At 48.1% G+C, this 19895-nt stretch overlaps 1 protein-coding gene and 1 non-coding gene across 3 annotated transcripts; both read left to right on the forward strand.

Moving 5' to 3' along the window:
* Positions 1-2505: 2505 nt before the first annotated feature.
* TRNAV-CAC (transfer RNA valine (anticodon CAC)) lies at positions 2506-2579 on the forward strand. Its single transcript has one exon. It is a non-coding gene; the product is annotated as a tRNA-Val (tRNA).
* Positions 2580-14670: 12091 nt separating this feature from the next.
* On the forward strand, positions 14671-18821 carry LOC123129050 (ethylene receptor 3). Of its 2 annotated transcripts, none has more exons than XM_044549189.1 (5): positions 14671-14721; positions 14879-14946; positions 15167-15375; positions 15454-17268; positions 17408-18821. In XM_044549189.1, the coding sequence occupies exons 3-5, from the start codon at positions 15373-15375 to the stop codon at positions 17939-17941; spliced, it is 2352 nt and encodes a 783-aa protein (XP_044405124.1). In that variant the 5' UTR covers positions 14671-14721; positions 14879-14946; positions 15167-15372; the 3' UTR covers positions 17942-18821. The 2 variants fall into 2 exon arrangements, with proteins under 2 accessions (XP_044405124.1, XP_044405126.1); XM_044549191.1 differs by having other exon boundaries at positions 14685-14804.
* The last annotated feature ends 1074 nt before the right edge of the window (positions 18822-19895 follow it).

Consider the following 19895-nt stretch of genomic DNA (forward strand, 5'->3'; position numbering starts at 1 on the left):
GTAGCAGAACATCAACCGCCGCCGATGAAGAGTAGCATAGATCGAAAGAATCCAACATCCACATGCCCACCGACGATGCTATAGACACACCACCGGAACAGGCGCTAGGCGAGGAAGACCTTATTCCATCTTCATGGAGCCGCCGCCGTCTTGTCTTTCTGAGCAATACATAAACCCTAACAAAACTTGAAAAAATGGCTAAAAACGAAACCCTCCCCCGGCAAGGGTCAGGATCCACCACGCCGCCATGACCCTAAGGCCACCGGAGACGAGGCGGACCGGCGACGGCGCCGACGGGAGGCAAAGGAACCCTAAGCTTTTTTTGGAGAGGAGGCTACTCTCGAACACGGGTAATTTATAATTATGTTATGCTCATGCAAGTACGTATATTGTATATATACACGGACCGTGGTCACTCTCTTGTTGTACTACGTACGTAGCCATCGATCGAGGCCACATCCCTAATTGATTGGACGGCTGAAAAATCTGAGAAGTGAAGGGCAGAATAAGAGAGGTGTCTACCTACGCCATCAGGCAGCAGCGGTGAGCTAAACGGGAAGGATGAGATACAGATCGCATGGATCGCGACGTCGCCTTTGACCATCCACTCGCGTTGCGGTCGACACCATGTCCTTTGTTCTACCCACTCCATGAGATACTCCTACTAGCTATCAATAACCATTTTATTTTCCCTCTCTTTGACACGCATCTATACTAATCTAGGGAGTAGTACTAGCACCACACTGATTTGTTGCTACTGCGGTTACAGAAAAGAAAAGAAAAATATCGTCGGCGCGTGGAATTTGGCTTTTGAATAAAAAAAAGTGCCTTTTTTGCCTGGTTATTTTTCTTTGTTTATATTTGCATTTGATTAATAATTCCACTTTTATTAAAAAAAGTAGCTAAATAAATAAATGGAAAAATGGAATTTAATGGTGACGGGCAGAGTGCCGACGCGAGAGGGCTGGAGTGAAGGCTTTCCTCGAGGACGGAACGAACGCACGCGTTCATGGGGCCGTGTACTACTGGAGTGGTAGTACTATAGTCATCATACACAAGGCGCGATGCACTGGACCCAGAGTTGAGCCGAGCTGATCAGCGAGTGAGTGACCACTCTGTTGCCTCTTGGTCCGGTCTAGCCGAGCCATCATGCCTAGCAGGAGTAAGTACGTGTACTTACTGTACAACAACTGTACACTCATATCATTTTGTTTCCAATTAATTCAATCAAATCATAGAGTACTATCGTTTTTGGAAGTGCTGGTGCTACTTCTACGGGCGGGGAGAGGGGCTTAAAGCGATGAAACTAGTCCCTTTTGAAAACTTAAGCACAAAATGAATCCGAATTGAAATAATTTCACAAAACGGCACATTTACATGATGCCCGGCCCGGTCCGGGATGCCATGCTGGACTGCATGACGTTCATATATGAAGGACGCCATGCGAGTTAGAGTTGACAACCACGTTGGACCGGCTTAGGATGAATCACGCCCCGGGCAAGGATGCATGACGGCTTGGAGAGAGAGAGAGGAATTGAGGTTACTCACTACTTCCTACGTCCCACAATATAAAAATGTTTTTTACATTAGTGTAGTTATCGAAAACGCTCTTATATTATGGAACCGAGGGAGTAGCTTGCAAAATGATATGGGACAGAGGGACAGGGATCCAGTGACACGTTCATGGCATGTCACGATGTAACATGACCGATGGATCAAAATCAGACACTCCAGATCAGTTCATATCAGAGCAGCAACGTTTTTGGAAACGCCGGTGCTACTGCTACGGGCAGGAGGAGAGAGACAGAGTGGTCACACAGATCGTAACTAGGTTGCCGCCACAGAGAATCCGAGAGAGGATGATGGGGGGATGGAAGTCCGGGCTCTCCTCACCCGATCTATGCACGCATCACCCAAGCAAAGCGCCCGTGGCTGCTCCGGCCACTAAACTCCTTTTTTAGTTACTTCCTTCTTTCATCTATATAGCTAGGGCTTAATTGTTTTTTGAGGCTAACTTTGACCAAGTGTTATAGCAATAATGTATGACATGCAAGTTACACAAAGCATACCGTCAAATTCGTATGTGAAAGGAGCTTACAATGATATAATTTTCACATTATACATCTTATGTATTATTAGTCTTACCAATAGTCAAATGCGGTCTTGAAAAACACATTAGGCCTTATATAGATGCATGCCTGGTCTAGAATGCAACAACACCACCGCTACCACTGCTACTGGCGCCAGTTGACAGGCTTCTCTTTCTCCCTAGTCTGATTGGCAAAGCCTCATCTCAAGATTCACACTATGTTTTTCTCCTGCCATGTCTAACATCTGAATGATTATTCTACACGCCGTGGCGTCGTATGTAATGGCCATGTCGAATTGTACCGATATTTAGTAATACTCAGATTTGAATGTATTTTAGTAGCAAATCAACTATCAAGAGCATTCAACTATGAAGCTCGCTGCTATTTCACATTTTTATAAAAGTTGAACACGGATGTCTGGGTGGTGTAGTTGGTTATCACGTTAGTCTCACACACTAAAGGTCCCCAGTTCGAACCTGGGCTTAGACATTCTCCCATTTTTTCCGTAAGCGTTATATTTGTTCATGTTTTCTCTTTTCAAAAAATCCCTTGCAAAAAGTCTTTTAGAACAATTTTTTTGCTAAGCATTATATTTGTTCGTATTCTTTTAAAAAATCCCTTGCAAAAAGTTTTTTAGAACAATTTTTTGGCTAAGCATTATATTTGTTCGTATTCTTTAAAAAAATCCCTTGCAAAAAGTTTTTTAGAACATTTTTTTTGCTAAGCATTATTTGTTCATATTCTTTTAAAAAATCCCTTGCAAAAAGTTTTCTAGAACAATTTTATGGATTGAGTTATTTGAAAGTTTCTATAGAACAATTTTATGGATTGAGTAATTTGGTTGCACCACCAGAGTGATGCTTGGTCTGCTTACCCTTTTTTTTTTTGCAGGGGAAACTTGGTCTGTTTTACCCATCCGTGATGAACACGTCGAAGTCCAGTCTGTATTGCATGTTGTAGGAGGTTTCAGTTTTCATACGTCCTGCTATGTACAAAAGCATGGGCTAGAGCATTTCACTCCCGTATGTATTGTAATGACTTCTTAAGCTATAGTCATGTTAGGCAAATTTAGTTTTTGGCCATCTTGACTCCAAAGCATATAATTATAATATATCATGCAATATTAGTGTGCTCGCATAATTAACATGATATAAACTTCAGGAAGTAGCGCTTAGTGGCATATATCTATCTTTCTTCTCGTTTGTACTATGTATGTATGAAATCTTGATATATGTTGTGCTGTATTGCGAGTAGTCTGACCATAATCCTTCATCCTCCAAAAAACATTGTCCATGGATATAGCAACTGCTTAATAATGTGCATGTCCAAAAGACGTTCTTGTAAAAACATATGTTGAAAAGAGAAGCTCGCTCTACCTTCATGGCCTTTTCAAATCAATTTTCTAACATCTAGTGGCAGCTCTAATGCAACCTTGATTGGCTTGCATTTGACACCCAGGGTCCACCTCTTTGTGTGTGTGGAATCGTGTACATCCATGACTGAACAACAACCTCGAGCCCTCCACTGGATTTGTCAAAATTAAGGAAAGAAGACAAATAAAACAAATCACCTCTAGGCAGATGTCGACATGCCCAAACTCTAGGCTAGGCAGTGGCAGTAAGGCTGTCGTATGTGAGGTCGTCTAAACAGAGTGACGTCACCATTGACGCATGTTACCTCCGTTCCAGCCGGTCGTCGCGTCTATCTACACGGTCGACCTTCGTGGCATCCCTTCCAGACGCGATCCTACGTCTCCAACACGCGAGCCGCACAGGATTTCTTCCCCTATCGCCCGAGATGCCGCCTCCAGTACCACCAGTCGCCGCTGCTCAAAAAAAGGAGGGAAAAGTGCTCATGAGGCGTCGAGGAGGGGAGGCAACAAAGGCTCAAAGGGGCACAAGAGTACAGTGAGTGGGAGCGAGGAGAGAGCTGGAGAGGAGGAGGCGCGATGGCCACGTCAAGAAGAGTTGCGGTGAGAGTGACACGAAATGACTGATTGAGCATGGGTCCATCGGTCGCGGCATCTTTCGCTGACAAATAGACCAGTTTCGAAGAAAAAAACACATTGGAGCTCTCATATGGCTTTATTTTGAGGGAGCTTAGGTAATTAGAAGATACGCCGACCGTGGTCCCTCTTTCCCATTATAGCAATGTAGTTTTTTTTGGGGTATTTTCTTTCCCAATGTAGTAGTTTTTTTTCTTTTTTTTGGTAAAAAAGGGAGTGAATCTACACTCTAAAATATGTATTAGAGTGTATCTTTCCCATTGTAGTAGTTAGGAGTGTACCTTTTTTATGGCAGCTGTATTTTGCTATCATGACATCACAATTTTTTTTCATGACGCACCTTTTATGTGTTTCTAAATACAAGTCCTTTTAAAGATTTTAATACGGACTACGTACAAAACAAAATGAGTGATTTTACACTCTAAAATATGTCTATATTCATCTAGATGTAGTCCGCTGAAATCTGTACTAGGAGTGTAGTTTTTTGGAGTATTTCCTTTCTCATTGGAGTAGTAGTGTAGGAGTGTATCTTTTTTATGGCAGCTGAATTTTTGCCATCATCCCATGATAACTTTTGTTTCATGACGCACCTTTTATTTGGCACCGCGAACAAGACAAGCGGCGCATCCAGTCATCCATCCTGATGTGCAACGTTGAGATTATACTCCACCGCCACCGACCGTGGTCACTCTCTTGTACTTCCTCCGTAAACTAATATAAGAGTGTTTAGAACACTACTTTAATGTTTTAAACGCTTTTATATTAGTTTACAGAAGGAGTACGTATGTAGGAGTACTCCGTAGCCATCGATCGACCGCGTCCCTAATTGATTAGACGGCTGAAAAATCTGAAAAGGGAAGAGCCGAATAAGAGAGGTATGTACGTGTTAAAAAATTATAAGTGTTCAAAAAAAAATTAGAGGTATCTACGCCAGCTGTGAGCTAAACGGGGAGGATGAGATACAGATCGCATGGATGGCGACGTCGCCTTTGACCATCGCCATTGTTCCAGCTACTTCATGAGCCATTTACTTTTTCCTCTGTTCAGAAATACTTATTCTAAAAATGATTATATCTAGATTTATTTTAGTTATAGATACATTTATTTCTAAAACAAATATTTTTGAACGGAGAGAATACCAGCACCACACTGATTTGTTTCAGAAAAGAAAAGAAATAATATTGTGGGATTTGCCTTTTTTGGATGGAAAAACATTGTCTCTTTCTTTTATCTTTCTTTTCGGCGTCGTCGATGCCTGGTTATATTACTTTATTTGTATTATCATATGCCACTTTGTTAATAATTTCAGTTTTACTAACAAAACGTAACTGAATAAATGGAAATGGAATTTAATGGTGACGGGCAGAGGGAACGCACGCGTTCACGGGGCCGCGTACTAGTACTACGAGGCCAATACAATACAATAGCCATCGTACAGGGGGCAGGTGCAGCCAGGGGCGATGCACTGAACCTGAGCTGAGCCGAGCCGAGCCGAGCTGATCAGCGAGTGAGTGACCACTCTGCTCTAGTGCTCTTGGTCCCTCTGTCTAATCTGATTACCAATGCCTAATCTCAAAATCAACATGGTTTTCTTTTTCAGTGCAAAATTTGAGTAATTCTTTTCTTTTGCAGGGACCGAATGATTATTTTCAACACCACTCGTGCATTTTTTTTTGTTTGTGCTTTGCTGTGGGATTCAACACGCCATGCATGACCTCGTCTCGTATTCCAAAGAGGCCGTTCACTTTTATTTTTTCTTCTAACACGCATGAAGGTATCTTCCCCTCTGATTCTCAGACGGACGCCCTATTTGTCCGTGGACGAGGGGCCCGTACGCAGACACTGATTCGAGAGGCGGCTATCCAGAGCTATCCGCATATGTCCGGTTACATCCCGAAAGAAATTTAACGAAAATGATCAAATTTAATAGGTATTTAAACAGACCGGACAATATTCATTCATACTTGAATAATTTTTAAAAAACCAGATACTTTTCATTTGAACCAGAGCAAATTAATCACATTTCGACATATTTCAACTAGACCATAAACTAAATCTAGTCCAAATGACCGCCGGCCCCGTTCCCCATGTCCAGCCGACCATGAGCCAGGGAAATCAAGCTCTGTCTCCGCAGCTTGCAAGCGGCTAATCGGCCGACGATCATGAGCCCTCCAAACTTGGCTTCGGCAGGAGCGAATAAGGGTGGCCAGATGAGTGCATTCATAAAACAGGCTAGAGTGATCAAAGACGCTGGTGGATTAGTAGAGCGATTAGTTTATAAATAAGCATATTTGATAAATTTTTCTCTAGGAAGGGGACCAAGGCCCGGAATAGTCCCATCGACGCTCTACGACTGAACACAAGGGCACACTCAGGTCGCCAAAAGAGCACACCAACATCGAAATCACCAACGTAGGGTTCCACCATTGTCAGCCTCGAGTCATCCAACACCCAACATCATGATGGCGTAACGAGGTGAGGATGACAAAGGAAAAAACTCTGGTTCAGCGAGCGTGCAGACAGAGGATGCCATTTCACCGCCGAAAGGGTGGCTTGACACGGTGGGAAGCATGACATGAGAGTTGCACCATTTTTTTGGCGTGGTCGAACGAACAAACAGAGCATCCAGCCATCCTGCTGTGTAAGGGCATCTCCAGCCGTTCAGGCCCCAGGGCGTCTAAATAGAGCGGCCTGGGGGCGTGCCGGCGCTAGTTCGGTCCCTGGGGGTGATCTAGCTCCCAGTCACGCCCCCACGCGCCGGCCCCAGGATGCGGGAAATTTAAAACTTAGTCGGCTCCCGTGTCGTCGGCGTCGCCGAGGTGCGAGAAGGGCAGCGGTCCACGGTAGAGATGGGGCGTCGGCGTGAACGCGTAGGCGGCGGGTGGCGAGTAGTTGTATGGAAGGTACTGCACGCCGACGAAGGCGGGCGAGGGCGTGCGCGTAGCGGGGTGACCATGAGGGAAGGTCACGTTTGGGTTGAACCCACCGTGCGCGTCGCCGTCGGTGTAGCCGGGCGACGATGAACCCCATGGAGATCCGACGTCTTACTGTCCCCAGGGCGCGTACTGGGCGTGGCTGACAACGGGTGGATTCATCCCCGCCTGCTCGACCGATGAGGAAGACGCCGCCGTGCGCGCCGTGTTGTCGCGGACCTTCTTGGCTATGGCCCTGTTCCGCCTGTCGGCGATGACTGCTTCGCGCCGCTGAACTTCCACCCTCCACTCGGCATTCGACAGGCTCGGTGGCTTTGATGGCGGCGCCCTCGGCTTCCTCTGCTTCGGCTGGGCTACGGTGCCAGTCGCGGTTGCCGCCGCGCGCGGCATGGCGTACTTCTTCGGCGGCATGGCGGCGACTGGAAGGCGAGCGGGAGGGGGTTTGGCGGGAGAAAGGGAGAGAATGGCGGGAGGAAGGCGAGCGAGCGGGAGAGATGCGAGGGAAAGCGTCAAGAAACGACGGGAAAAGGCCCTCGGGTTGCCTCCAGGACGGGCCCACGCGCCTTTTTCGCTTGTGCCGGCTCCCCAAGCGCCCCCAGGGTGCCGGGTTCGGCCTGGATCCGCCGGCACCAGTTTTGGCCCGAGCCAGCAAAAAACGGGCTTATGAAAACGCGACTGAGGCCTTTTTTTTGGCACCGGCATAGCAAAATCACCTGAGGAAGACCTGTTGAGGGCGCGACTAAAGATGACCTAACGATGAGATGTGCTCTAATCATCAACTACTCACAGCAGTATACGTCAAGCGTTGTCGCTTTCTTGTAGCCAGCGATCGACCGCATCCTAATTGACTGGACGGCTGAAATATCTGAAAAATGAAGCAGAATAAGAGAAGTATCTTCTACTCCGTGGGCCAACAGTGAAGTACTGGAAAATACTCCCTTCGTTTCTTTTTACTCTATATATAATATTTGGTCAAAGTCAAACTACACAAAGTTTGATCAAATTTATATAAAAAATATAAACATCTACAATACTAAAATTATATAGTGTGATGCATTTAGCAATATTGCTTTTATATTATGAATGTTTATATTTTTTTAATATAAAGTTAGTCAAACAACTTTGACTAAATCTTATATGCAAACTAAAAAGAAACGAAAGGAGTATGAGGTACAGATCGCATGGACGGCGACATTGCCTTCGACCACACGGTTGCCACCGTTTTTGACACGCATGTACAGTAGGAATTTAGCCTAAGAGCATCTTTGACAGCTACCCAAAAATATGAATACCTGAAAATAGTTGGTGGATAGAAAATTTCAGGTAGCCCAAAAAAAAGGTGTACTGTACTCCTACATTTAGTAGTCATCGCACGAGAGGCACCCAGGTGAGATGAACTGAACCCGACCCGACCCGAGCTGATCATCAGTGAGTGAAGGAGTGACCACTCTGCTGCCTCTTGGTCCGATCTAGCCGAGCCACCCTGCCTAGCATCCCTAGCGGTGCCATGTCTAGCACGACGAGTACAGTACTCCACCTACAACTGAACTCACACCAAATTAATCCATTTCAATCGTAGTTTCCTGCAGGCAGGCAGCCATTTCAGATAGGACTAGAGCAAACTCGTTTTTGGAAAAACCGGTGCTACTTCTATGGGCAGGGAGAGAGAGAGGGGGATGTCACACAGGTGGCCGTCACAGAGGATCCGGAGGAGGACAGGGGGTGGATGTCCAGGTTCTCCTCACCCGATCTTTGCGCGCATCACCCAGCCCAGCCGTGCCACTAAACCCATTCTTCATTCTTTAGTTCCCCTTCTACATACTCTCTCCGTTCCAAATTACTCGTTGTGGTTTTAATTCAAATTTAAACTAAAACCACGACGAGTAATTTGAAATGGAGGAAGTATGAGTGTTATAATCGCTGACTAGTTTTTGGTCTAGCAGCAGTAGAATGCAAGTGTGCAAACCAATGTTTTAAATAACGGACTATGGCATATAGCGGCGATCCTTAAAAATAGCTATAGCGAGGCTATAATGGTAAATTGTATATAAAATCATTTAACGACAACATATTCAAACAGTTATAGCGAAGCTATTTAAAACTATGGTGCAAACTATGATGTGACAATGCCACCGCTGCTACTAGTTCCGGTTGACCTGCTTTCTTTTTCTCCCTATAATCTTGTTGGTAAGTAAGGCCATTTCTCAAAAATTCTACTCCACGTGTACATTGGTCTAGTACGTCTTTTGTACGCAACATCTGAATGATTCTTTTGAACACCACTTTGCACTTTGTCTTCGTTCACTGTGGGATTTCAAACACGCCATGAGCCCATGACCCCGTCTGATATTCCAAAGAGGGCGGTGAGCGTATTCGACACACCATGGCATGGCATGATTCAAACGAGCTAGATGACATGGCATACCGATATCTCAAATTCGAATAAAATTTTGTAGCATTAACTATCAAGAGCTAAAAGAAAAAAAACACTTCGTGAGAGACGGTGGAGGCGGGCGACTGAAACCCTAGCCGCCATCATGTCTTCTCCCCCTCTTGCCGCCGCCAAGGTGCGTTGCACATGCCTTGTAGGATTACCTAGGTACGCCCTTACTGGCTGATGCACCTATAAGCTCTCGGGTTTAAGCAAGTTTGCTTCGTCGAGGCGGAGCCCTAGAGACGACATCGAGCTACACTCACTGTGCGCCGTCGTTGAACGCATGAGGATGGAGACTTCGAGACCCCTCAGGAATTTTAATGTATTTTTTTTCCTATGAGGGTGTGTTTGTACAGAGCTACGATACTTATTATACTGCCTTAGGCCTTTAAAAAAACCAACAACCTTTTCTCTATTTAAAGCCTACGAAGTGCTTTTTTAATGATTTTTTTCTTTAAAGAGTTATTTGGTTGTGCCCACAGAGTCATGCTTCTAAAACAGACGAAATCGTTTCTGAGAGAAATGCTAGAAAAGTTGTGAAGAAAAACCTGAAAAATTCAAGCACATACAAACACACGTACTTTTTTCCAATTTAAAATCACAATCTGATCTACATGAAAAAAAAGAAAAAGTTACCCAAAAAATGATTTTTAGTTTAGCAGCAGTACTACATCTTGACAAAAGTGAAGCAGAATAAGCGAAGTATCTTCCACTCCGTCAGCTAGCAGTGAAATAGCGGGAAAGATGAGATACGGGACCGGCTAACGGGAAAGATGAGATACGGACCGGCCATCCGTTGGCGCGGTCGCCACCGTTCTGGGCTTGTAGCAACTCCGTCCATCAGCTAGCGAGCAGTTCCGTTCCGTTTACCCACTTTTGGACGTGCATCTAGATCTAGGAATTTAGCCCTAAGAGCATCTCCAGGAGCTCGTCCCCAATTTGAATACCTGAAAATAGTTTTATGTGTGGATACAAGAAATTTAGGTAGCCAAAAAAAATTCTACTTACTTTTAATGGTCATCGTACGAGAGGCACCGGACAGGGGAGATGAACTGAGGGTGTGTTTGGATGCCTGGGTAGCTTCACACTGCATCTCATAGAGGATCCGGGCTGAGTCTGTCCTGGCTGGGCTGATGCAAAAATGGACCAAGATACATGTTTGGTGGACTGTAGGGTATATGTGCACCTGCGATGCTGTATACAAGAGATATCGTTTGGTAGACTGCATTAGAACTTAATTCCATGGACAAAGAAAACAAGCAAAACAAATCTGAACCTGCTGCTCCTTCTTCGCGTGTTTCATGGACAAAGAGAAGAAGTGCAGTTCGCGACGTGCAGGTGCTTCCCTCACCTCTCCCTTCTTCATCTCGCTGGGTGGCGGGCGGCGTGGCGAGCTCCGGCGAACTCGTCCGCTGGCTTGCGTGCGCGCGGTGATGGCATAGTCCGGCGGCGGCGGAACCCGGCGATGTCGAAGCATGGCGGCGAGGCCACGACATGGGCTTGGAGGAGCGCCGGCAGATTCGATCTCTGGCGAGGGAGCTCACACCCGTAGCGGAGAGACGGCGCCGGCGGAGGTGTGGGTTGCTGTCCTCGATTGGATCTGAAGCGTGAGAGAGAGATAGAGAAAGGAAAGGGGATGCATGCGCGAGCCTGGCTGCGGGATACGCCCGATTCTCGCGTTCCCCTCAGCCTGGCTGAGAGGGCCTATTTTGCATCCGATGGACCAGGCTGAGAAGGCCGTGCGAAATACCAAACACGTTGGATTTTGCATGCCGGGTGCGATACAGGTGCGACGCACCCATCCAAACACGCCCTGAACTGAACCTGAGCTGAGCCGAGCTGATCATCAGTGAGGGAGTGACCACTCTGCTGCCGCTTGGTCCGATCTAGCCGAGTCCTGCCTAGCAACCCTAGCGGTGCCATGTCTGTCTACCATGACGAGTACTAGTGCAACAACTACAACTGTACTCACGCCATTTTGCTTCCAATTAATTCATTTCAATCATAGTTTCGTGCAGGCAGCCAGACATTTCTGATAAGAGTACAATCGTTCTGGGAAAAACCGGTGCTACTCCTACGGGCAAGGGGAGAGAGGGCTAGAGGAACATGTGTATGCTAGGTTAGTGGGTTGCCGTCACAGAGGATCCGGTAGAGGATGGGGGATGGAAGTCCAGGTTCTCCTCACCCGATCTATGGAACCGGATCCTCTAACATCAAGAAAGAATGTCACGATGCTACAGTTTTAGCCTAGTGTAAAATGAAGAAGAAAAGTTATGAACTATTAGTAGATAGTTAATAGGTTGTTTAGTATTGATATTTACTGTAGATATAAATAATTTAATTTTAATTTTATTTCACCATCAATTTGTTTGCATGTAATTACTATAAATGTACACGGTAGATCATCAATTTGCAAATTAATTTAAATTATTTTAGCCATAATCATATGAATAGAAAAAAAGAAAGTTAGAGTATTATAGCTTCTCTAATATTCCTTTTTAATGTTAGATGATCCGGTTCCCCGATCTATGCGCGCATCACCCAAGCAAAGCGGCCGTGCCACTAAACCCATTCTTTAGTTCCCCTCGTACGTACAAGTGTTATAATCACTGATTAGTTTTTTTAACATCACTGATTAGTCTTTGGTCTAGCAGTAGAGTGCAAGTGTGCAGACAATACCATTACCACCGCTGCTACTGGGGCCGGTTGACCGGCTTCCTTTTTCTCTCTATAATCTCATTGGTGAAGCCAAATCTCAAAATTTATACTCCACTTGTGCATTACTCTAGTACGTAGTACCAAGTTTTTTGTACGCAACATGTGAATGATTCTTTTGAAGACCACTTTGTGCATTTTGCCTTCGTTCGCTGTGGGATTTCAGCACGCCATGACCTCGTCTGATGCTCCAAAGAGGCGTTCCACCGTACCATGCCATAGCATGATTGAAACGAGCTAGATGACATGGCATACCGATATCTCAAACTCCATTGAATTTTTGTAGCATTGACTATCATTATCAAGAGCCAAAAAAGAAAAAAAAACACTCCGTGAGAGAAGGTCGAGGCGGGCGACTGAAACCCTAGCCACCACCCTGTCTTCTATATTACAATACAACTAAGTTTTCAAATAAAATAGTTCAAAGTTGAATTCAACTAGCACGTATGTTCTAGTTGCCCTTTTTAACCTTCCACGGATGCTCAATCAAATATTCCTTGACCTGCACATGAGTTGCTCGACGACGAATTTGTTGATACATTTGAACAAACTCATCAAACACGACCGGATTCTGGTTTGGAAGTTGGATAGGGTGACCTATGTTTTAAGATTACAGACCTCCTGCAACATCTTCATTCTTATCCTCCACGATCATGTTGTGCATGATCATACAATATGTCTGCGCCTCCCACAAGGTCTGCAGATCTCATTCTTTAGCAGGTCCACAAAAAACTGCAAAATAGGCTTGAAGCACTCCGAATGCCCACTCCATATCCTTTCTAGCTCCTTCTTGTCTTTGGGCAAAGTGAGATCTTTTCTTACCAACTGGCTTAGAGATGGTCTTGATGAAGATAGCCCACGGAGGGTAGATACCATCAACCAGATAGTACCCCATGTTGTATTGATGTCCATTGACAATATAGTTGCAAGGAGGAGCTTGCCCTTTAGTCAACCTAGAAACAATGAAGACCGCTGCAACACATTGATGTCATTGTGAGACTTGGGCATGTCAAAGTAAGCGTGTCTAATCCAGAGGTCCTGTCATGCAACTGCCTCAAGAATGATGGTGGGATTTTTAACATGTCCCTAATATTTCCCTCGTGGAGCTTTTGGGTAGTTCTTTCATATTCGGTGCATGCAATCAAAAGATCCGAACAAACCCGACCACCCTCTTGGTTCAGACATTACCAAGAGCCTCTCGGTAGTAGTGACATTTGGTTCTAACTTCTACCAAGCACTAAGGTCCAAACACCTCGACCGCCGCAATAGCAAATTTGATCATGGCATCTCCAGATGTGCTCTCGAACATCCAGAGGTACTCGTCTCACGAAATTGCAGCCATGCCATATGAAAGCATCCGCAATGCAGCTATGCACTTCAAGTAACTAGAGAATCCAATCCTTCCCACGACATCCTTCTTCAAAATGAAATAGTCATATTAGGGGCAGACACCATTGTAAAGACGATTGAAGACATTTTTTTCGTATCTGAAAGCATCGGCGAAAATTGTCCGCGAATAGGGCATCAGGAGCAAAGTAGTCGTCCATCAACGTCAAATGTCTCCATCCCGTGTTCCGATTCAGCACTCGAGAACCTCGACCGAGCCCATAAAATTGAGAACATGCACTTCCACATGCTTCATGTCTGCAAGGACCGAATGCATCATCACCGTTTCATCCGTATAATCATCCTAGTCGGGGGACTCGACATAGTGCTCGTATAAATACTCGGAATTCGCAAAATGCGTCCAAACGACACTATCTGGACCTATGCGGGTGATTCGAGGGTCCACTTCGGAGGTCCATTCACTATTTAGAAATTACCATATTATTAATTCTTTATAGCTTACATGTTTACGTTATTTCATCGTCAGAATTTGCACATGTGTAATATCCATCCATATAATCATATAGAATTCTTTCTGAATTTTTCTGAAACTTTAATTGTTATTTTAAAACTATTTAAATTAAGGTGCTCCAATGCACCCATGCTCCAAAACTCAACTTGTCTAGTTGGGGGTAGTATTTGTGGAAAGTGGTGGCACACAAAAGGCGCCAGTCACTTGAACCCCACGCCACCCACCCGTGCTCACCGCCTGCCCCGGCCCCACCTGCCCCACTTACAACTGGGTCCATCCCAAGATGTGGACCATCTGCCAGGGAGACATTCAGCCTCACAGCTCCACCGCCAGCATACCCGGCCGTGCGAGCCGAAAAATGAAATAAAAATCATCCCTTTCCCTGTCTTTCGTGCGGCTACAGCAGTCTTCGCTCGGCTTCTTGGCTGATTTGATCTGATTAGTTGGAAATCAGTGGGAAATCTAATCCCAATCCCACCGCCGATCGATGATGCTTTCCGCCCCCACTTGCCGATGCTCCTCCGGTTCCTTCCGCGACTAAGCCAAGCCAAGTCCAGGTCCAATGTCTTCGTCTCCCCCCCACCAAACCTCCGGCTCACTCCCCCCCATGCCGGACGCCCTCCACTGACCGCCCCCCCCCCCCCCCCCCCCTCCCCGCCGCCCGCTTCTTCAACTCCTTCTCAACGGTACGCGCCTGCTCTTCTTCTTCTCCGGCCGATCGGTCGATTGATTCTTGCTTCCGTCCGTCCGTCCGTCCGTCCGGCGGCTGGTTCGTTCCCGGCTCGATCGATCCGTGTGGTTTCTGTCTCCTGGAAGGACTAATCCATGTTCTTGCCGCTGCAGGGCTAGCTAGCTCTTCTCCCGCGGGATTCGATCGCTGTTCCAGCTGAAGAACTGCGGCTGAACCCGAGGTAGTGTCTCGTGTTCCCATCCGCTGCCCCGAATTCGCTGGATTCCCTCTGTTCCTCTCGCTCACGGACTGGCGAGATCGCCTAGTCTGTCTGTGTGGGAGGACAAGTGTCCGTCTCCTGGCCGATACATCCACCCCCCATCCCTGTCCCCTCTCGCTTGAATGTTAATTTGTTCTGATCCCCGCACGCAGCAACTGAAATCGTCTGCTTGTTCATGCAGGTGGTGCGGGATTGATTGATTTCGGATGCCGCCGAGCTTGATTGGATCTTTCCTCCCCTGGTCAGACACGCCGCCGCCGCCGCTGCAGCCGTTTCAGACTGGGCGGATTCAGCGGCGCTAACTAACTAATCTCCCCCGCTTCCCCACCTGCGCGCTAACTGCAGCTCCAATGCCGCCAAGATTGTAGCTTCCCCCCTAACCATCACATGGTGTGTCCCCGATTTTGCCTTCTTCCTCGGCAACTTGGCCCAATCTGCTTGTCCCTGACAAGATTGCATTTGGCGCAGCTGGACTGGATGGTGCCCCCGAGATTCAGATGCGGAGCCGGCGCGCGCCGGCGGCTGGCCCCGCTGCTGCTGCTCCTGGCCCTCGCTCCGGCCGCCGTGGCGGCCGTGGGCGGCGACGTGGAGTACCCGCATTGCAGCTGCGACGGCGGGGGCGGCGGCGGGTTCTGGAGCATGGACAACATCTTCCGGTGGCAGAAGGTGAGCGACCTGCTGATCGCGGCGGCCTACTTCTCCATCCCGCTCGAGATCCTCTACTTCGTGGCCGGGCTCCGCCACCTGCTCCCGTTCCGGTGGGTGCTGGTCCAGTTCGGCGCCTTCATCGTGCTCTGCGGCCTCACCCACCTGCTCGCCGCCTTCACCTACGAGCCCCACCCCTTCGTGCTCGTGCTGCTGCTCACCGTCGCCAAGTTCCTCACCGCGCTCGTTTCCTTCCTCACCGCCATCACGTTGCTCACGCTCATCCCGCAGCTGCTCCGCGTCAAGGTCCGCGAGAGCCTGCTCTGGATCAAGGCCCGCGAGCTCGACCGCGAGGTCGACCTCATGAAGCAGCAGGAGGAGGCGAGCTGGCACGTCAGGATGCTCACGCAGGAGATCCGCAAGTCGCTCGACCGCCACACCGTGCTCTACACCACGCTCATCGAGCTCTCCCGCGTGCTCGGCCTCACCAACTGTGCCGTCTGGATGCCCTCCGCGGCTGCCAGCGACGGCAAGGTTACGATGCACCTCACCCATGAGCTCCGGCGCGGGGGCAGCGATGAGGGGCTCGTCGTTATTGGAGTGGACGACGTGGATGTTGTCGAGGTCCGGAGGAGCGACGGCGTGAAGCTGCTAGGCCCGGGCTCGGCGCTCGCGGCGGCTAGCGGTGGGGGCAAGGAGGACACGGGGACCGTGGCGGCGATACGGATGCCGATGCTCAAGGTGTCGGACTTCAAGGGTGGCACGCCTGAGGTGATCCAGACGAGCTACGCCGTGCTGGTGCTGGTGCCGCCTGCGGACAAGACCTGGGGCGCACACGAGACGGAGATCGTCGAGGTGGTTGCCGACCAGGTGGCTGTCGCGCTCTCGCACGCGTCGCTGCTCGAGGAGTCGCAGGCCATGCGTGACCGTCTCGCTGAGCAGAACCGCGAGCTGCTGCAGGCGCGGCGGGACACGCTCATGGCGAACGAGGCCCGGGACGCATTCCAGCGCGTCATGAGCCAGGGGATGCGCCGGCCGATCCACTCCATCCTCGGCCTCGTGTCCGTGGTGCAGGAGGATGACCTGACGCCCGAGCAGAAGCTCGTCGTTGACACCATGGGCCGGACGGCCACCGTCGTCTCCACGCTCATCAACGACGTCATGGAGATGTCGGCCACCAACCGGGAGCGCTTCCCGCTGGAGACGCGGCCGTTCCAGCTGCACTCCATGATCAGGGACGCCGCCTGCGTCTCGCGGTGCCTCTGTGACTTCAGGGGGTTTGGCTTCGCCGTGCACGTCGAGAACACGCTGCCGAACCTTGTCATCGGCGACGAGAGGAGGATCTTCCATGTCATCCTTCACATGGTTGGCAACCTCATCAGCCGGATTGACTCGGGGCACGTCATGTTCCGGGTGCGTGCCGACGACGAGGTGGCGGAGGACACCCTTGGACAGAGGTGGGATCCATGGAGGCCAAGCTACTCGAGTGGGTACTCTTCGGTGAAGTTTGTCATCGGGGTGAAGAGCCAGCAGAGCCTCGGCCCGATGATCCCGCCCACGGGGCAGTTCAAACGGAAGCCGAGTGGCGAGGGCTTCGATCTCCGGCTCAGCTTCAGCATGTGCAGAAAGCTTGTGCAGGTACTGTCAAACTGTCCATTTCTGATACTGTCAAACTGTCCATTTCTGATATGATCATTTCAAATTCAGTTCAAAGTGAGAGCATACAAGTAACTGTATTTTTTTTGTTCACTTGTTCTTGATTTTGTAATACCATCAGATGATGAGAGGCAACATATGGGCGGTGCTAGACGGGCAAGGGCTCCCGGAGAGTATGACCCTGGTGCTGAGGTTCCAGCTACAGCCACCGGCGCCGCTAGTGTCATCGAGCACCAGTGGAGGATCATTCGAGCGGCAATATGCGTCGCCGTCGTGCCAGCTGACTGGACTGAAGATCCTGCTCATAGACGATGATGACATCAACATGGTCGTTGCGCGGAAGCTCCTGGAGAAGCTCGGCTGTGTGGTTTCCTCGCTGCCCTCTGGGTCGGGGTTCCTGAACTCTGTCGGCCCCTCGTCGGGCGCGTACCAGGTGGTCCTGGTGAACCTCGAGATGACGCGGGTGAACGCGCTGGACGTCGCGGTGAGGGTCCAGCAGTACCGCAGTGGCCGCTGGCCGTTCGTGATGGCCATGACGTCGGAGCAGAACGCGTGGGAGAAGTGCGCGCAGTCCGGGATCAACGGCATCCTCAGGAAGCCGGTGGTCATGCTGGAGGCGAAGGAGGAGCTCACCCGGATTCTTCAGAGCGCATGATGTCGCTGTGGTTCGCCGGTCATTTCGCCTTCATGCCGAGAACTCTCGAAATGGCGAGGAGCTGCCATCGATCACCGGTCGGCGCCACCGAAGGGGCGATGTCCTTGTGAAATCTTTGATCAGAAGGGCCGCGGCGACGGCGAAGAAACTCGCATTGGCCAGCGACTGATGGTTTCCCTGTGTGCTGCTCTGTTTCTGCAGTGTTGCTGGGGAGGCTCCATATCAGTGGCAATGTCACTGTGCCACATATTCTAGCAGTAGATGGGAGGTTACAAGTAAGAGGGGGAGGAGCCTTGCTGATGATGATGCATTGATTCTTGATAGAGATGCAGGAGAAATACATGTGATGATCTCATCACCAGTGGCAATAAGATTTTGTCTGATAGGAGAGGTTCAGAAGTGTATTTAGAAAGTGGAGGAGGACTAATCAATGGCATGCCCAGTGGAGGAAGCATAAGCTTCCTTTGAACATTGGATTCTAGTTGTAGGTATGAGAATGTAACAGGAACATTTTGTATTCAGGCATGTTCAAGTGAGAATGGATCGAACCATTCTTGTGTTCCTCCATAATTTTCTACTAGATGATACACATCATCTTGTAAAAAGAACGGTTGCTGAAGATGTGGTGTATCTTCAGAAGTTCTGCAACTTTTTTAAGCATTGGGTGGAGTAGTAAACAAATGTCTGGATGCAAAAGGGGAGATATGGGGCATCCAGGTAGATCTTGTGGTGTCTAGTAGCATCAGAATTATACCAAGATTTGCAGATGGTGAATTGATTAATTTTGATGCTGCTGCTGTTCAATGAGAATGGATTGAACAAGCACATGTATTTTTTCCATTCTGCTGAAGTTCAAAGGAAGAATAATTCTTATGTTCTCCTTCCATGTTTTCTCAGATGTTATGTTGTTGAAAAAAGGACCCCGATAATGCATGAACGTTCGCCTTGTTACCATGGCAAATCCAACGTTTACGATGGCAATTTTAGTGACGCGTTAATGGGAAATTTAGCTGACACACATGGCAAATCCGTGTTCGGTGTACTTTTTGCTAGGAAATTGTCGTGCGTGTCAACTAAACTTGCCATCCAGCGTCACTGAAATTGCCGTCAAAAACGTTCGATTTGCCATCGGCAAATCCCAAACATCTGGAATTTATCGTTTCCATAAAAAAAATGGTTGCTGAAGATGTGGTCCAGAAATTGTATTTTTTTTTTGAAACAAGGAGATTGTATTTTTTGAAGCATAGAGTAGTAAACGAATGTTCAGATCCAAGAAGAAAGATATGATGCACATAAAAATATCTTGTGGAGTCTATTAGCATCAGAATTGTACGAAGAGCAGATGGTTAATTAATCTTAATGCTGCACGCGCGCAATGGTGAGTGGGTGAGATGGTTGACCTGAGAAGAGTGGAGGAAGAGGCAGACATTGATCTCGAGTTATGGATCGGCAGCACGTGGTCGGTCACGTGCGATGGTGAGTGAGATCGAGGAGACAAGAAAAGCCAAGCACGAGGCCCGCATCATCCGATTCGAGATATAGCTCTAACCTCTAATCTCAGATCGCTTCTTTGTTAACTGTTGATTGAGATATCTTTTTCTTTACAGAAACGAAGGAGCTGACTCTAGAATTGGTAAGCAAAACATTATTACAACATGAATGATAAATCTGGTTTTCTAATATAAAAATCCTTAAGGCATCTTCAATGGGAGACGCTTAAGTAGACGCTTATTGAGAAAAAAAATGCTATTAAACTCGAAAATGCATAAGTGCTTGACCTCCCAACGTCAGGCGCTAACAGACGGTGCTAATTGATCACTAATTAAACATCGAGCCTGTCGTGGAATTGTCACGGCAGATGTCCTAGTGGAAGGACTTAGTCGTAGGACCATCGCAACTAGGAAGCTTAAAGTGGTTAATCGGGACAAAGGACACGAGAGGTTTTATACTAGTT

Source organism: Triticum aestivum, chromosome 6A, assembly GCF_018294505.1.
Source record: "Triticum aestivum cultivar Chinese Spring chromosome 6A, IWGSC CS RefSeq v2.1, whole genome shotgun sequence".
Taxonomy (NCBI): Eukaryota; Viridiplantae; Streptophyta; class Magnoliopsida; order Poales; family Poaceae; genus Triticum; species Triticum aestivum.

Excerpts from the sequence above, each read along its gene's own strand:
- LOC123129050 (XM_044549189.1), top strand. Across the intron at positions 17,269-17,407 it reads TGTGCAGAAAGCTTGTGCAG|ATGATGAGAGGCAACATATG; the intron begins GTACTGTCAAAC and ends TAATACCATCAG.